Source organism: Podarcis bocagei (assembly GCF_964188305.1).
Source record: "Podarcis bocagei genome assembly, chromosome: 5".
In the NCBI taxonomy this organism is placed as follows: domain Eukaryota; kingdom Metazoa; phylum Chordata; class Lepidosauria; order Squamata; family Lacertidae; genus Podarcis; species Podarcis bocagei.
In genome coordinates, this window is record NC_138129.1 from 93,507,743 (window position 1) to 93,523,598 (window position 15,856).

The 15,856-nt window shown below is 43.6% G+C and overlaps 1 protein-coding gene and 1 long non-coding RNA gene across 5 annotated transcripts in view; one reads left to right on the forward strand and one right to left on the reverse strand.

Moving 5' to 3' along the window:
* The window catches only part of LOC308587197, a 469,648-nt gene that overhangs the window by 426,388 nt on the left and 27,404 nt on the right, over positions 1–15,856 (reverse strand). The gene's annotated exons all lie outside the window — the stretch shown is intronic.
* Positions 1–15,856, forward strand: part of PBX1 (PBX homeobox 1) — a 218,994-nt gene that overhangs the window by 169,392 nt on the left and 33,746 nt on the right. For all 4 annotated transcript variants that reach the window (XM_081194479.1, XM_081194478.1, XM_081194481.1 and 1 more), the window contains one exon: positions 7,367–7,611. In XM_081194479.1, the coding sequence (XP_081050605.1) occupies positions 7,367–7,611 (245 nt within the window). The remainder of the gene's footprint in view (positions 1–7,366; positions 7,612–15,856) is intronic.

Sequence of the window (15,856 nt, forward strand, 5' to 3'; positions counted from 1 at the left end):
AGTGCTGTGCTAACCCATAAGCACAGGAAGAACCCCCCCACCAGTAAACAAGAATATCTTTCTTACATTGAGGTTTTTTGCTTGTTACTACATTATGTGGTTTTGCGTTTTTGTATTGTAAACTGCCCTGCGATCCTCGGATGAAAAGCGGTATAGAAATTGAATAAATAAACAACTACCATATTTTTCACTCTATAACACGCACCCGACCATAACACGCACGTAGTTTTTAGAGGAGGAAAATCCGTAGGCATGCCACCCGTAGGCATTCCCTCCATAACACGCACAGACATTTCCCCTTACTTTTTAGGAGGAAAAAAGTGAGTGTTATGGTGCAAAAAATACGGTAAGTTGGAAAGCTGACCTTTGGTGGATTCCCTTCTGTTAGGTGGACTGTTACATTCAGAAAGAAGATCTTGGGACTTGGAAGCCACGGACTTTGTCCTGCACACATCACTTATTTGCCTTTTCCAAGATTGCACCACAAGACAAAATCACTGTTGTATTTGCAAGCACTTCTTCTAGATGGCCAGATTGGACCCTTTCTCTTAAGCAGGTGCCTATAAATGGGGAAAGCACTTTAAAAAAAAAAAGCTTGCAGCATTTTGGAGCTAAAAGGCATGCTTAGGTAAATTCAAATTAGTTCTGTGAGCAAAAAAAGAAGCGACAACTCAAGTCAGAAGCACACACGTAGTAGGAATCTGTTGTTTTGCTAAATTTACACCGCTTTGTACTAGCTGCGGTTCCAGCTATGTAAATGAAACATCCTCCAAATTGTCAGTTCACCAGCACTGTGCTTTGCTAAATGGCTTCCTGTTTCTACAAAATGTGTGTTATTATGCCCTACTATTATATATGTATAAAACTATATATTAGCAAACCCAAACTAGATTATCATAATGCTGTTCCATCTGAATGCGTACCTAATAGCATGGCATAATAGCATTTTCTCTATGTGAGTGTGTAAAGATTCATGTTATTTTCACAACTGTCATTTCCATCATTCTACACCTTCCTGAAGTTCCAGGCTGGAGTTTTGCTGTCTCTGGAGGCTGCCAGCTGTGCGTTCGTGCCTTACCCTTTTAACTAACATTGTACATTTCAGGCAGAGTGGGGAAAGGACTGGGCAAGGGAGGCAGATGTCAATGAAACAGGGACCTGATGATACGCAGTTGATGTGGCTGTTGCATTAGGAAATGGATTGTCTAAGATGAGTGTTAGATCTGTGGCGTTGTCGGTGGGGCTAATTATATTAAAGAGAGGTAAAGAAGAGCTTTAAAATATTCCCTTTGTCCTCAGTCCCCATGTAGGACTTTCAGAAATAAATGCTTGGACACATTGGCCTTCTCAACACCTTTCCAACTGCATTATTACCCAAAGAATGTGTGTAATCATAATGAAAAGGATAATGTAGGATATGCAGGATTTACTTATGCAGAGAGTGGCTGGGGAAACCCAGTCGGATGGGCAGGGTATAAATAAATTATTATTATTATTATTATTATTATTATTATTATTATTATTATTATTATTATTATTATTATCATCATCATCATCACCATCATCATCATCATCTATAAAGAGGCATGTCATATATGTCCAATAAGTGTTTGTTTTGCATGGGTTAAAGATATATTGCTCAGTAATAATACTTAGGTTTCCCCATCTTGAACTGTTTTGCAAAGATAAATTCATCGTGTGTTTGTATAGACACATGGTAGTTCAGACACTGATTACTTAGATTTTTTTTATATGGACAGTATCTCCCTTCTGAAGCCTACTCCCACTTTAGTGTGATTTTTCGGCAAATGCTCTTTATGAGACAAGCAGGCATCCGATCTCTTTCACGTTTTAATCCTTAGTCTCTCTCCTGTTTTCTTTCCCCATTTCTTCAAAAGGTTTGTAGCAGGGTTCACAGGGTGCGTGGTGGACAGGGAAGAGTAATCTTTCCCATTGTTATTGCTCCTTTACATCCTATTTAGAGTGTGCACAGGGTGAGCTTTCATTCTAGTACCCTGATCCCAAATATTGGTCATCATCATTTGCATCAGTATTTGCATGCCAGATCCATTCAAGTCTGGGAGCAATAATGGGCCAGAGACAAGAGTGCGGGTTAAATATGGCTACCACCTTATTGGTAAATCCCTGTTTTGGTGTGGCCTTGGGCAAGTATCTATCAAACAGCCTAGCTGGGGAAGTATCATGGATTGGCTGGGTGCAGAGAGTGTTGGGAGGCACCAGTTGGAGAACCCCCAAGGGAGCACCCATGGGAAGACGGCTCAGAGCCAGGGAATGGGTGGTAGAAAGGTCATATGCAAGGGAAGTTACAGGACTTAAGTGAGCAGGACGAGTCGGGGGCAGAGGGCAGTTCAGACTCTGAGGCAGGTCATTGTACCGGTATTATAAATAGGAGTCAAAATCCAAAGAAGTGCTTGAGACAGTTCACACCAAGGCCTTAGGCATTTCCCTTCCTTTGAACAGATGGAGTCCATGTCAAATTCAATATTGCTTTTGAAATCCCCCTGAGTTTCAATAGTAACTTTCTGTATGAAAAAGGGTAAGGGGAGGACAACAGTTCCAGTGAAACAAATATAAAGCCTCTTGTCCCCAATATATTATGAATTCATTAACATTATACATTTGACTAGAGTGCTCTTCTGGTTTTTTGCATTGTCATTCATTGATTTTGCTTTGTTTGCTGCCGGGCACAATCACACACATTAAAATGGCATAAAGTTGAGGCATGGAGGCATTCATCAGATTTCTCACATTTATCTTTGAATCTCAACGTGGTCGTCTAACTAATATCTTCTATATGCCTGGCAACATTGCTTTATTGTTGCTTTTTGCTTTATTGTCATTGCTTTTTATTTTTATTTCACGTTACCTTTCCTGTGTCGGTTTTGAGTTGCCCTCGCATAAGTGAAATTTAATCGCACAAAAATGCTCAAATCTTTGAAAGGATTTGTGACTTGACCACTATCGCTTTGAAGCAATTTAAGGTATTTAATTTTTGAGTTCTGGAATGCTTCCCCCCCCCCCACACACACCTTTAAAAGTGCTTTCTGCCAAAAGTAATTTAATTATTCAGATTTTCGCACAGGACCGGGGGAAATAGTTCTTTGAAGCGATCTCATGATTGTGAAAGTGCTGCATTGAAATCAGTTGTCTCCATTGCTTTTCTGAGAGTGATCGGTGAGCCAGGGGTATTGAGGTTTAAACCAGAGTGCTTAGCCTTGAAAGACTGGCATGTGGGCCTCTGCTGCGACTGCTCTACCTTGGCGGCTGGCTTGCATTGCTCTTTCCTTCCTATATACCAGCTGTTAGCTTCTTGTAACCCCTGTGAGATTGAAGTTGTACTGGACCAGTCTGAACTACTTTTGTGCTGAAAATTTCTGTTGTGTCTTTTCAACAATTCTGCACCAGTTCAATGCCCCCTCCCCAAGGAGAGGATTAATCTTTGAGGAATTGGTAAACGCTGATAATTTTATTTTATTTTTTAATCAATAAGTGTTTGCTCTTACTTTAACCAAATGAGCATCTGACTCGAAGCTGGAATCAGCTGTGCATTTTCATTTGGCTCATAGAACCTCTGTTGACGATAAATAAGAGATCCGGCTGAGATGAAAATCTCCCCACACGGTGGTGGACCATTCCCCATCCACACCATCCCCTATAGGGTGGAGGGTATTCAACAGCACTCAAGAAATGGGCAAAGTCTAAGAATTTTCAGAGTGCTGGTGCTTACCTTTAAATTTGATGTGGCCAGAGATCTTTCTTGCCTTTGCCTTCTTTCTTACATTGAAAAAAAGAAAGGCTTACCACAGCTTCAAGCTGTTTTATGAAACAGCATTCATGTAGTACCCAATGGGGACAGCCGTCTTTCCACTTGCCCAAGAATGTCCCTGGGAATTATTCTACGTCATGATGACATAGGGTCATTCTCAGGGGCATTCTGCTGAAAGCAGCCAAGCTGAAACATGGTTTATTTGGGGGAGAAGAAAGAATGTGGTTTTCGTCACCAACCGTGTCTCTGATAGTTTGCCTTTGGCTGAAGGTATTGTGTGTGTGTGTTTTCTGAGGGTATAGCATACAAAGTTGGCATTCTGACAGCACAGCAACACACCAACCAGAAGTATAAAATTGCTCTGATAAAGCAGTGAAACTCGGTTACTGTTTATCCTGCTCTGCTGGGGAGGTGGTAGCAATTCCCAGAGCCTCTTCAGGCCAGACCCTGCACATCTCCCAGCTGGGGCTGCCAGCTGAGCTTTGGAAGATGTTGTCTCAGCAAATGACCAGGGTCATTTGAAGGCTTAAGAAGACTGGTAAGGCCTTCTCTTCTGGTGGCTCCATCCTCATGGGAGAGCTGCCTACAACCCTACAAGAGCTCATAACTTATTCTGCAGTCGCATGCTCCAGCACAGCCATGGAACAGGGGTAGCTACATGGGAGTCACCCCCAAAATCTAAGCATGACAAAAGAGCTGCATCTTCAGGCTGAGATGGTAGTAGAATGGCGAGGGTGTCCCATCAGAGGGGTGACTACAAGTCATCTGATTCTGCATCCTCCTCAGAGATGCTGCTGCTGCTGCTGATGATGATGATGATGATTTTATTATTTGTACCATGCCCATCCGGCTGTGTTTCCCCAGCCACTCTGGGTGGCTTACAGCACAAAAAATTTAAAACATTAAACATTAAAAATCCCCCGATACAGGGCTGCCTTCAGATGTCTTCTAAAAGTCAGATAGTTGTTTATTTCCTTGACATGTGATGGGAGTTCCACAGGGCAGGGCATTCCACAGGGAGGGCGTTCCACAGGGCAGGCACCGAGAAGGCCCTCTGCCTGCTTCCCTGTGACCTCACTTCTCGCAGTGAGGAAACCGCCAGAAGGCCCTCAGAGCTGGACCTCAGAGAGATACTAGGACCCGGCTGCAGGGGACTTGACACAACTTTAATTCGATTAATTTACCAGCAACAGTTCCTTTGTGTTTATCTTTGATGTCTCCTTGGAGAGGTATGAAAGAAAGGTGTTTAAAACAGAAATTGTAAAAAAATCCATAACGAAACAAAAACGCACACACAATCTCAATTGACTGTATTGAACAGAAGTCAAAATTCTGCTTAGTGCTAATTTTCTGTTTTTATGACAGTAGAATACAACCATTCAATGGTCAGATATGTTAGGGATGGGCAGATGCATGACACTCTTCCAAAAGCTGAACAACCAGCAAGAAGCGGATTGCAAAAAATTGGGAATGGTTTTCATAATTCACTCCACAGCACTTCGCTGCCTGCACCTCAGGCTGTCTGAAGTTGTATCAGATGCAAGGAAGAGAGTGGTGGATTGCTGTTTTACAAAAACAAAGATGCCACTTCAAGGCAGAGTGTGTATCAAGCAATTGTCCTGATTTTTCACAAAAGTTATGCGTAGGTTATGTGACGTTGCTGTCAAGTAAGTAGTTGCTGTTCTGCACCTTCTGTTGTAGATTTCCATCGCTTTTCTTACTTCAAAAAGTCTGCCTTTTTTAAATTTAAAAAGTGCATTAGCTATTACCATTTACCAGCGGGTTGTGAAAGTGCACTTTTATGGTTGTGCAGTTCCAAATGTGTGAGAGAGCCGTACAACAGTGTGACAGTCTGCACTTGTGGGCACTAGCAGAGAGAGAGAGAGAGAGGGGGGGGGATGCAGAGCTTGTCTGATTCAGATCTAGTTAATGACTGTTCTCACCTTGATCACCATACGTTTGTGCAACCCTTGGAAATCTGAACATAAACTACTGCTCCATAATTATTTTATAACTGGGCTGCCTGCTTTGAAAATACAGCACTGAGTCTTCTTTGCCATAAATGCAGAGCATGTGTAAACAGTCTTCTTGTCTGGTCTTATCATGTGAAGAACATGATGCCCCCAATAACTAAGTGTCCCCTCGAATTGGCCTCACATCCACCTTCCCTGTCACAGCCTCATGTGGCTGACCTGCAAAAGCTGCATATGTGACCGGAATTGGCAACAGCCTACAGGGTCTGGCCAGCCGCACACACAAGGGCATGGCATTTTACTTATTTACTATTTGAATGCACTGGCTGTAGCTTAACTCTTGTTGTGCCAATTGTAGATGGTTTTGCTTGCGCCAAAGTGGTGGTTGCTGACCGAATGTTGCCGTTTATCTGTAGTGCAGGCATGTCTAGCTGTGGGTCACTGTGAGGGGAGCAGTCATCCCCTTCCCCACCCTGTAAATTGCTTTACCCCTTTTAGGTCTCCATTTCTTGCACCCTCCCCAAAATAGCTTCTTTCTCCCAAAAACTATTCTGAAGTGAAGTGAAGAATTTCATTTTAAAATAAAGTAAATGCCTTTTAAAGACAATATTATGTTTAAATAAAAAAATTCCTTCCGGTAGCACCTTAAAGACCAACTAAGTACTTAGTTGGTCTTTAAGGTGCTACTGGAAGGAATTTTTTTATTTTGACTATGGCAGACCAACACGGCTACCTATCTGTAACTGGAATATTATGTTTGTTTGGTTGGTCGGTCGTTGGTTTGGTCAGTAGACAGAACTATTGCCCTCCTTCAGATGGCCAGGCTTTGTCTAGAGACTTCTAGTTGCTGACAACTTTCAGATGGTTTCCCTGCACCAGAGAACAGCAAAATAATATAATTCATCATTTTTGTGCCTAACTATTAAGCCATATTCATAAAGGAAGATATTTTATTAAAATTATTTGGTACCCTGGTCTTCAGCCTTTTATAACAATTTATGAGAAACAACAGCAGAAAACAATAAAATACATAAATATTGTTAAGGCAGACAAAGCAGCAGTGTACATCATTTTAAAAAGTATATAGTGCAATAAAAAACACCTTGATATATGAGAAAAACAACAATGGGAAGAAACACTTTAGAAACCAGCAGTAATTTAAAAGTGGGCAACAAATTGGAAGAGTAAAATAAATACTAAAAACAACCGGAAACAACAAAAAGTCTTCAGCAAGTGTCTGAAGGCTAAAAGAGATGGGGAGAAAATTTAACAAAAGTTCATTACTTGGTGCTGAATGACATCAGCTCAATGCCAGTTGAATCTCCCTGAGAAGAAAACTCCAAAGCTGGGGTTGCCACCATCAAAACAGTCCTTTCTACGGTCGCCACCCACCTTCCGGTCAAAGTTGGGGATACACAGAGAAGAATCTCTGATGATGACGATACTCAGAAGGGTCCCCACAGGAAAGGGCAGTCCTTTGTAGGACTGTAGAGGTTTATATCTTCATATGCAGACACTCATTGGAGCCTACTCCTAGATACTTAGGAAGCGGTTGCTATCATTCCATGTTTTAATCTATGCATTTCACTTTTGTGCTTTCTCACAGTGTTGAGTATTCGAGGGGCTCAGGAGGAGGAACCAACAGACCCCCAGCTAATGCGACTGGACAACATGCTTTTAGCAGAAGGGGTAGCAGGCCCTGAAAAAGGAGGGGGTTCAGCCGCTGCGGCTGCCGCAGCCGCAGCTTCTGGGGGTGCCGGCTCGGACAATTCTGTGGAGCATTCGGACTACAGAGCAAAACTATCTCAAATTCGACAGATCTACCACACCGAGTTGGAGAAATACGAGCAGGTACTAATCTTGTGCGTGGCAGTTTCCCGTACCACAGTAGAAGCCAACATAAAATGTTGGACTGCACACACAAAAAATCCATGGTCCTATGGATAAGGTGCTGGATCTGGGTTCGAATTCCACCTTATCCTTGTTCTCAGAGTTTATGCACTCAGCAGAATAAAGCAGCAAAGCCATTTTTAGAACAGTACCACTTCATGATGCAGGTGGAAGAGTTTCATACATGGGTAGGCAAACTAAGGCCCAGGGGGCCGGATCTGGCCCAATCGCCTTCTAAATCCGGCCCGCAGATGGTGCAGGAATCAGCGTGTTTTTACATGAGTAGAACGTGTCCTTTTATTTAAAATGCATCTCTGGGTTATTTGTGGGGCATAGGAATTCGTTCATTATTTTTTTCCCCAAAATATAGTCCGGCCCTCCAAAAGGTCTGAGGGACAGTGGACCGGCCCCCTGCTGAAAAAGTTTGCTGACCCCTGGTTTCATAGATCCAAATTGGGATGCTCTCCATAAACAAAGCTTAATATAGAAAAATAACATTTTTGGGAGGACTGATTTGTTATTTTATTTATTTATCAAATTTCTATCCTGCCCTTCCTCTCCAAGGACTTGGCTGAATCCTTTTTCTGGAAATGCTGGTTTTCAACATGCAGGGGGATTTGTTTGTGGAGAGCATTCCTACAGGCTGCCTCCTCAACTAGATCCTAAAATTATGCATGCCAGGAAAAGCTTTGCGGCTAATCATGATAACACATCGTCTCACAGGACTACTCTGATGTTGGATTTGGTGGTGAAGGATTCTTAAGACAAGCTGTATATGCAAATAATGTTTAGAGAGTTCACATCCCATTAACATTACTCAGTTCCTGCAATGCCGGAATCTCAACTAAAGCATCCATGGCAGATGGACATCCAATCTCTGCTTAAAAACCTCTAAGGATGCTTCATATAAGATTCCGGCAATGCAGAGAATTGGACTAGATGACCCTTAGGTCCCTTCCAACTCTGCAATTCTATGATTTCCTTTCAGTCTCCTCCTTCCCAGGCTAAACATACCCAACTCCCTCAACTGGTCTTCATAAGGCTTGGCTTACAGACCCTTGATCATCCTAGTTGCCCTCCTCTGCACACGTTCCAGCTTGTCAACATCCTTCTTAAATTGTGGCGCCCAGAATTGGACACAATATTCCAGGTGTGGTCTGACCAAGGCAGAATAGAGTGGGACTATGACTTCCCTTGATCAGGACACGAGACTTTTGTTGATGCAGCCTAGAATAGCCTGAGCTTTTGTAGAAATTACTTAACATATGGCAGAGGCCATATCCACTCAATACATTTAAAGCACATGACTTTCCCCAAAGAATGCTGGTTACTGTTGTTTGTTAAGCATGCTGGGAATTGTAGCTCTGTGAGTGGTAAACTACAGTTCCCATGATTCTTTGGGGGAAGCCATGAAAATGCTATGAATGTACTCTAAATGTATGGTATAGATGTGGCCGTCAGAGTAATATACACAATTCTTTTCTACAATGAACCTCTAGGAAATTTTTGTGGAACTTCTTACTCCAACACGTGAACTCCTTGCAGCCTTTTGTGAATTAATCTTAATACATTGTGATGTACAGAACTGTTAAATCCTGAACTGTGGCTGGGAGGGGCAGGATCAGCATTAGTTCTTCCCCGCTCCCTTAGCCTCCAGATCTCAGAGAAGCATGTTATCAAAATACTGTAATATCTGAATAGTACCTGAACATTCCCTTTGCAGTTTTGTCTAATATTTATAGGTGACAAACTTATAGTTCCTGAAAGATTGATTTAAAGGTTTAAAGTACTAAATAATACATTTCTGTATTTAGAAGCTAGAAAAGTTGTGCAGTGATTCTAGTGGGTTGGAGTTTTTTTTACAGACAAGGATATTCAATGCACACGCCTACTCTCCATATCACAGAAATCCATGTGCGCAAGGGATTTCCATAAATTCTTTTGTGCATAAGACACTGAACAGGGGCAGCATTCCTGTATTTTCTCTGGCAAAGATCACCTTCAAGCTGGTTTCATCTTTTTCCATCTCAGCTGATTTTTTAAAAGGATTCCCAAGATGAATTGTAGCATTTACAAGACCTATTCACTGCACCAAAGATATGCCCCAAAGCCACTGTTGTCACTTTATATTTTTAAAACGCTAATGAATTGACTAGACAGGAAAAACTCCCTCCTCTATTGAGAGTGGGTTTCTTTTAGATTTCCCTCCTTTTTCTGGAAATTCCAGGATATTCACTAAAAACGCCCTCTAAGGGTGGAATTCAGTGTTGTGCTATGATGAACATTCCATTTGCACAAGCATTTCATCTTGCCAGCTGGAGCGATCACCACTAGAGCCATCTTCCCCTAGCACTCTCCCAGCACACCAGGGCCAGCTCACCCATGATGCAAGGAGAGGTGACTGCCTCAGGCAGCAGCGTTCACCAGGGCATCAGATCCAGACGTCACTATTTCTTCCACCCTTGTTCCTGATGTAGAGGGAGATCTTCCCTCACCCATTCTTCCCTGGCAGGAAGAGGCTGTGCCATTTTGGGTCCACTTCAGCTCCTTTAAAATCTTCCCAGCTTTGGCCTCTGGGCTTGGCAAATTTGGGAAAAGAACTTCATTTGGGAGCAATAGGGACAAGAAACGCTTGTCATTCCCCTAGCGATAGTGAGGAAGAAATAAATATATGGAAACTAGCTTTCTCTGTAGATCAGCTCCTTGGTTTGCCTCTTTCTCATAAGAAAGAGTGGTAAGTAAACTTCAGTCCTATTCCAACTATACCCAGGATGGCACCCAGTTTCCTTTCTAACAAAGGGCAGGAATGTAAATAAAAGAGATCAGCAGTAATCCTACCTATGTCTCTCGACAGGACTTACCCTGACAGACAGCCTCACCCAGCCGGGGGTTCTTGTTACCCCTGCTATGCTGCTCCATAGAGCCCAGGGGTCAGCAAGGTTTTCCTTCCCTGGGCCAGTTCACTCCAGCTGAGATCCCTCTGTGGGCCTGATCGCGCACACGGTTACCATTTCCGGCATCTGAGCATGTGCAGACGTGATTTCTAGCACCGCAGAAGCGAGTCCCTGCACCACGCTGCGCCGGTTTAGTGCAGCGCGCAGGGACTCGCCACACGGGCGGCTCGGTTTGGGGGCAGCTCGTGGGCCAGTTAAACGACCCCCGTGAGACACTTGTGGCCCATGGGCCTTAGGTTGCCTACCCTTGATAGAGCCCTCATATTGTGTGAGCCTGGCTGTGGGGGTGCCCGACCAGCAACTGAATGGAAAACCATCCTCTTCCAGGTGTAGCGAGCTCTCTCCTTCAGTCTCACAGCCCTAGAAAGGCAGGGGGAGAGCAGTTCAGATAGGTTGGCTTGTGCAAGGAGCCAATCTGCCTGGAGCCTTTGTAGGACTTGGGGAATAAGAATCTCTTTACTGCCCATTCGTTAGTCTTTGCCTTTAGGCCATATATGTTTGCATCACATGCCTCCTCGTATCGTATCCCCGCCTGGCTGAGGGAAAGGAAGACTCCTTGATACGGCCAGCGAAGAAACTGACATTAAGAATCCTCTGTCAAATTAACCTTGTGGTCAGTCATCAAGAACAGGGCCCTCCAGAAACTGGGTGTACGAGCTTCTGGCAGCAAGATGCCTTTGGCACATCTAATTTCAGTTATTACCTGTTTGCCCTTTCATGTCAGGGATCCTGATGTGCTCTACAACCCTGCTGCTTTGGCTCTAATTATTATCCTTGTTAACACACAGGCGGAAAACTTGCTGAAAGTAAGTGTCATGTTTTGTATTTGCAATGAGCTGATTCGTGTCATCCCCAAACCTGTGATAACTCACCCGCTCTTATCACCGGCTGCCAAAGTTTGGGCTGGCGTTAGTAACTGTCAGAGATTCCATTTCTATCAGAGGTGACCAGTGGGATTGTCAAGCAATAAATGCACAAGACTGCTCAGCAGCAAACCCATTTGTGCATGTTTGTCGGAGGCAACTGAGGTGCTAATGGGGGTTGGGGGCCGTCCTCCTCCCAGTTGCTGTCTCCTAAGCCACCACTGTTTGCTGGGTGCCACCCGTCAGCTCCAGCTCTTGCCCTGGAAGGTGCATCCCTGAACCTATTGGGCTGCATCACCCCCAGTGCTCATGACTACCAGGGTGGCAGAACAATTATTTTCTTTGGCCTGCTTCTATAAGGATCCCTGATCTATGACTCACTTCTAGGCCAGTTCTAGAAGAGACCCTATCTGCCCGCAGACTGCCTCGCCAGAGTGGTGCATGCTCTGGTTATCTCCCACTTGGACTACTGCAATGCACTCTACGTGGGGCTACCTCTGAAGGTGACCCGGAAACTACAACTAATCCAGAATGCAGCAGCCAGACTGGTGACTGGGAGCGGCCGCCGAGACCATATAACACCGGTCTTGAAAGACCTACATTGGCTCCCAGTACGTTTCTGAGCACAATTCAAAGTGTTGGTGCTGACCTTTAAAGCCCTAAACGGCCTCGGTCCAGTATACCTGAAGGAGCGTCTCCACCTCCATCGTTCTACCCGGATACTGAGGTCCAGCACCGAGGGCCTTCTGGCGGTTCCCTCACTGCGAGAAGCCAAGTTACAGGGAACCAGGCAGAGGGCCTTCTCGGTAGTAGCGCCCTCCCTGTGGAACGCCCTCCCACCAGATGTCAAAGAGAACAACAACTACCAGACTTTTAGAAGACATCGGAAGGCAGCCCTGTTTAGGGAAGCTTTTAATGTTTGATGTATTATAGTATTTTAATATTCTTTTGGAAGCCGCCCAGAGTGGCTGGGGAAAGCCAGCCAGATGGGCGGGGTATAAATAATAAATAATAATAATAATAATAATTATTATTATTATTATTATTATTATTATTATTATTATTATTATTATCATCATCATCATCATCATCATTATTATTATTCTACACATGAAACAGAATACAGCGATAGGAATCATAGGTGACATTTTTTGAATTCTGGTCCATGTAAAAAGTTTCCTGCAGATTAATAATAATAATAATAATAATAATAATAATAATAATAATAATTTATTATTTATACCCCACCCATCTGGCTGAGTTTCCCCAGCCACTCTGGGTGGCTTCCAATCGAGTGTTAAAAACCATTCAGCATTAAATATTAAAAACTTCCCTAAACAGGGCTGCCTTCAGATGTCTTTTAAAGATAGGATAGCTGCTTATTTCCTTCACATCTGAAGGGAGGGCGTTCCACAGGGCGGGTGCCACTACCGAGAAGGCCCTCTGTCTGGTTCCCTGTAACCTCACTTCTTGCAATGAGGGAACCGCCAGAAGGCCCTCAGTGCTGGATCTCAGTGTCTGGGCTGAGCGATGGGGGTGGAGACGCTCCTTCAGGTATACAGGACCGAGGCCGTTTAAGGCTTTAAAGGTCAGCACCAACACTTTGAATTGTGCTCGGAAACGTACTGGGAGATAAATAAATAAATACCCTACGCACATCACAAAGAAATGCTCTGGCCCAGCCTATCTGTTTTCCAGTTTTGACACAAATACGTTCACTGAGCTTAAAATGGAGCCAGAAGATACAAATCACACTTTTTGCTCACTGTCGGACGTATTAAAACTTTTATTTACAGATTTGTTTGTTGATTGTGTAAGAATTGCATACTCGTCGAGGGGCCCTGATCTGTGTTTCTGCATGAGTTGATGATATGGGAACATGTCCTGATCTGAAGGGGATTTGTAGAGAGATTCAGTGGACAAGTGCCTGTTCCAGTCAGGAGGAATGCCCAAAATAAGTGACTCATGCAGAGACACAACAGGCATTTTCCCAGTCAGAAGGCAGGTAATCCCACTGTACCTCTGCACTGGGAGTGACTGAGTGATGCAATCACACCCAGTCCAGAAGCACAGCATGGTTACCAGACCTCCGCCTGGAAGATTGCCTGTTGCATCTCTGCATGAGTCAGTGATTGAGCGAAGGCAAGCCCAGTGACCTGTGGAGAGACACAATAGGAAGTTTTCTCTGTATGTGAACTCATGAGATCCTTTCATTATATAATTAATCCATCTGGGATTATATATTAGCTGTTTTCTCATAACCCTGGCACATTCTGAGAACCTCATTACTATTGAGAGGGAAGGATGAATCTGCCAATTTCAGTTTCTCACAGTTTTTATTTTTTTCTCAGTCTGAAGTTCAGTTCTCCACACCTGTTTTGATTTTTGTTAAGTCTTCATGAAAATTAATCAACATTTTAATGTGATTTTCTCCTGATATGCACCTGCCTGTATGCAATTTTGCCCAGTATGCCCTTTTTACAAGTCGATTTCCCCTTAAATAATGCATTTTATGTGTTGTTTTCATTAATATGTTGTTGTTCTTATCACCGTCATCATTTCATTTCTATACCACTTTATATTTTTAAGGGAAAAATCTGGAAGTGGTTTACAACCTACGTTAAAACAGCAAATAAAACCGTCCAGAATTAAACAACTGAATTAAGTCACGTATAAAGTATACATTCAAAGCAACATAATGAGCAGGAAACGAAAATACTATCTTGAACATTTAAAAAGAAAACATTATTAAAGGAAGTCAAATATAAAGCACACATATAAAAGAGCAGAATTATCAAGATAAAAGAACATTGTCATTGACATGGAACATGGCTGCTGTTGCTGCCAGTCCTTCCTAGGAAGCTGTGGAAGTTGAGGCTCCATGACCCGGGCCCTCTTCTACAGTCTCAGCTTTTGTAGTTGGAGTCCGTCACGGCCCTGCCTTCCCAGTCCAGGTGGAAAAAGGCCCATAAGGCACCGAGAAGATCTTCCAGACTGAGTCACAGCCAAGATGAGTATATCCATAGTACTGCAGAATCGTAGAGTTGGAAGTTGGAAGGGACCCCAGTGGTCATCTAGTCCAACCCCCTGCAATATAGGAATCTCAACTAAAGCATCCAAGGCAGATGGCTATCCATAGAGTAGGTATTCATATGGACACTTAACCTCAGTATTTGCATTTTTTAACATGTTAACAACAACAACATTAATAATACTATTTGTACTTCACCCCTCTGACTGGCTTGCCCCATTTTTATATGTACAATTATTATTTTTGCATTTGTGTGTACATATGCATACACACTTTTGTGCTTATCACCTGGCTGGAGAACTGCATTGCAAAATTCAGTGTGGATTTTGAAGGATGGCTGTGTTTCAAAATATACAAATTAGATAGGTAAAGGTAAAGGGACCCCTGACAGTCAAGTCCAGTCACGAACGACTCTGGGGTTGCGGCACTCATCTCGCTTTACTGGCCGAGAGAGCCAACAGTTTTTCCGAGTCATGTGGCCAGCATGACTAAGCCGCTTCTGGTGAAACCAGAGCAGCGCACGGGAATGTCGTTTACCTTCCCGCCGGAGCGGTACCTATTTATCTACTTGCACTTTGATGTGCTTTCGAACTGCTAGGCTGGCAGGAGCAGGGACCGAGCAACGGGAGCTCACCCCGTTGCAGGGATTCAAATCGCTGACCTTCCGATCGGCAATCCCTAGGCTCAGTGGTTTAGACCACAGCGCCACCCGCATCCCTCCATCACCCGCGTCCCCAAATTAGATAGGCTTGCCTTTAAATGTGAACTGATTTTTTTCAATTCAACACCCACCCACTCTGTAGCTTTTGTGCTGTTCGTTTCCACCCTCAGTCTTTGGCCTAGTTCTCACTGAGGTTTTCAACCTGTTTCTGAGCTTGGGCCACTTTAGACTTCAGACAGGAATCCCACTCCTCTGCACAAAACAATTCCCTTCAAACTAGCATGGCCGGCAGAAGGGTTCTTGCATAACTTGTTCTCCCTGATGCTCAGCTCACAGGAATCTTTCCCGCTGTCCCATGGGAGAGAATCCCACTGTGTGTGCCTCTTCCCCCACCCGGTCTTGACATAGGTTTGTCACTTCCATAGGGTGTAATCTTCACAGCATTCACCATTGTTCTTCTGGAGGCCCTGCACCAACTCTCCATCAGCAAAATAAAGCCAGTTTCTTTCAAGCACTATCTGACCCTGTGCCAAACTAGTGCGGCCTATTAATGTTCCCATGATGTACGGTGTCCCATATATATTTCTGCTTCTGATATCTTATGTGTGGATTTCCCCCCCCCCCCTGTAATGTTGATTCCCTGTGTTATTGAAGAATATTAGCTAGCCAGAGAGTTTGTTAGCCTGGCTGAAACTGA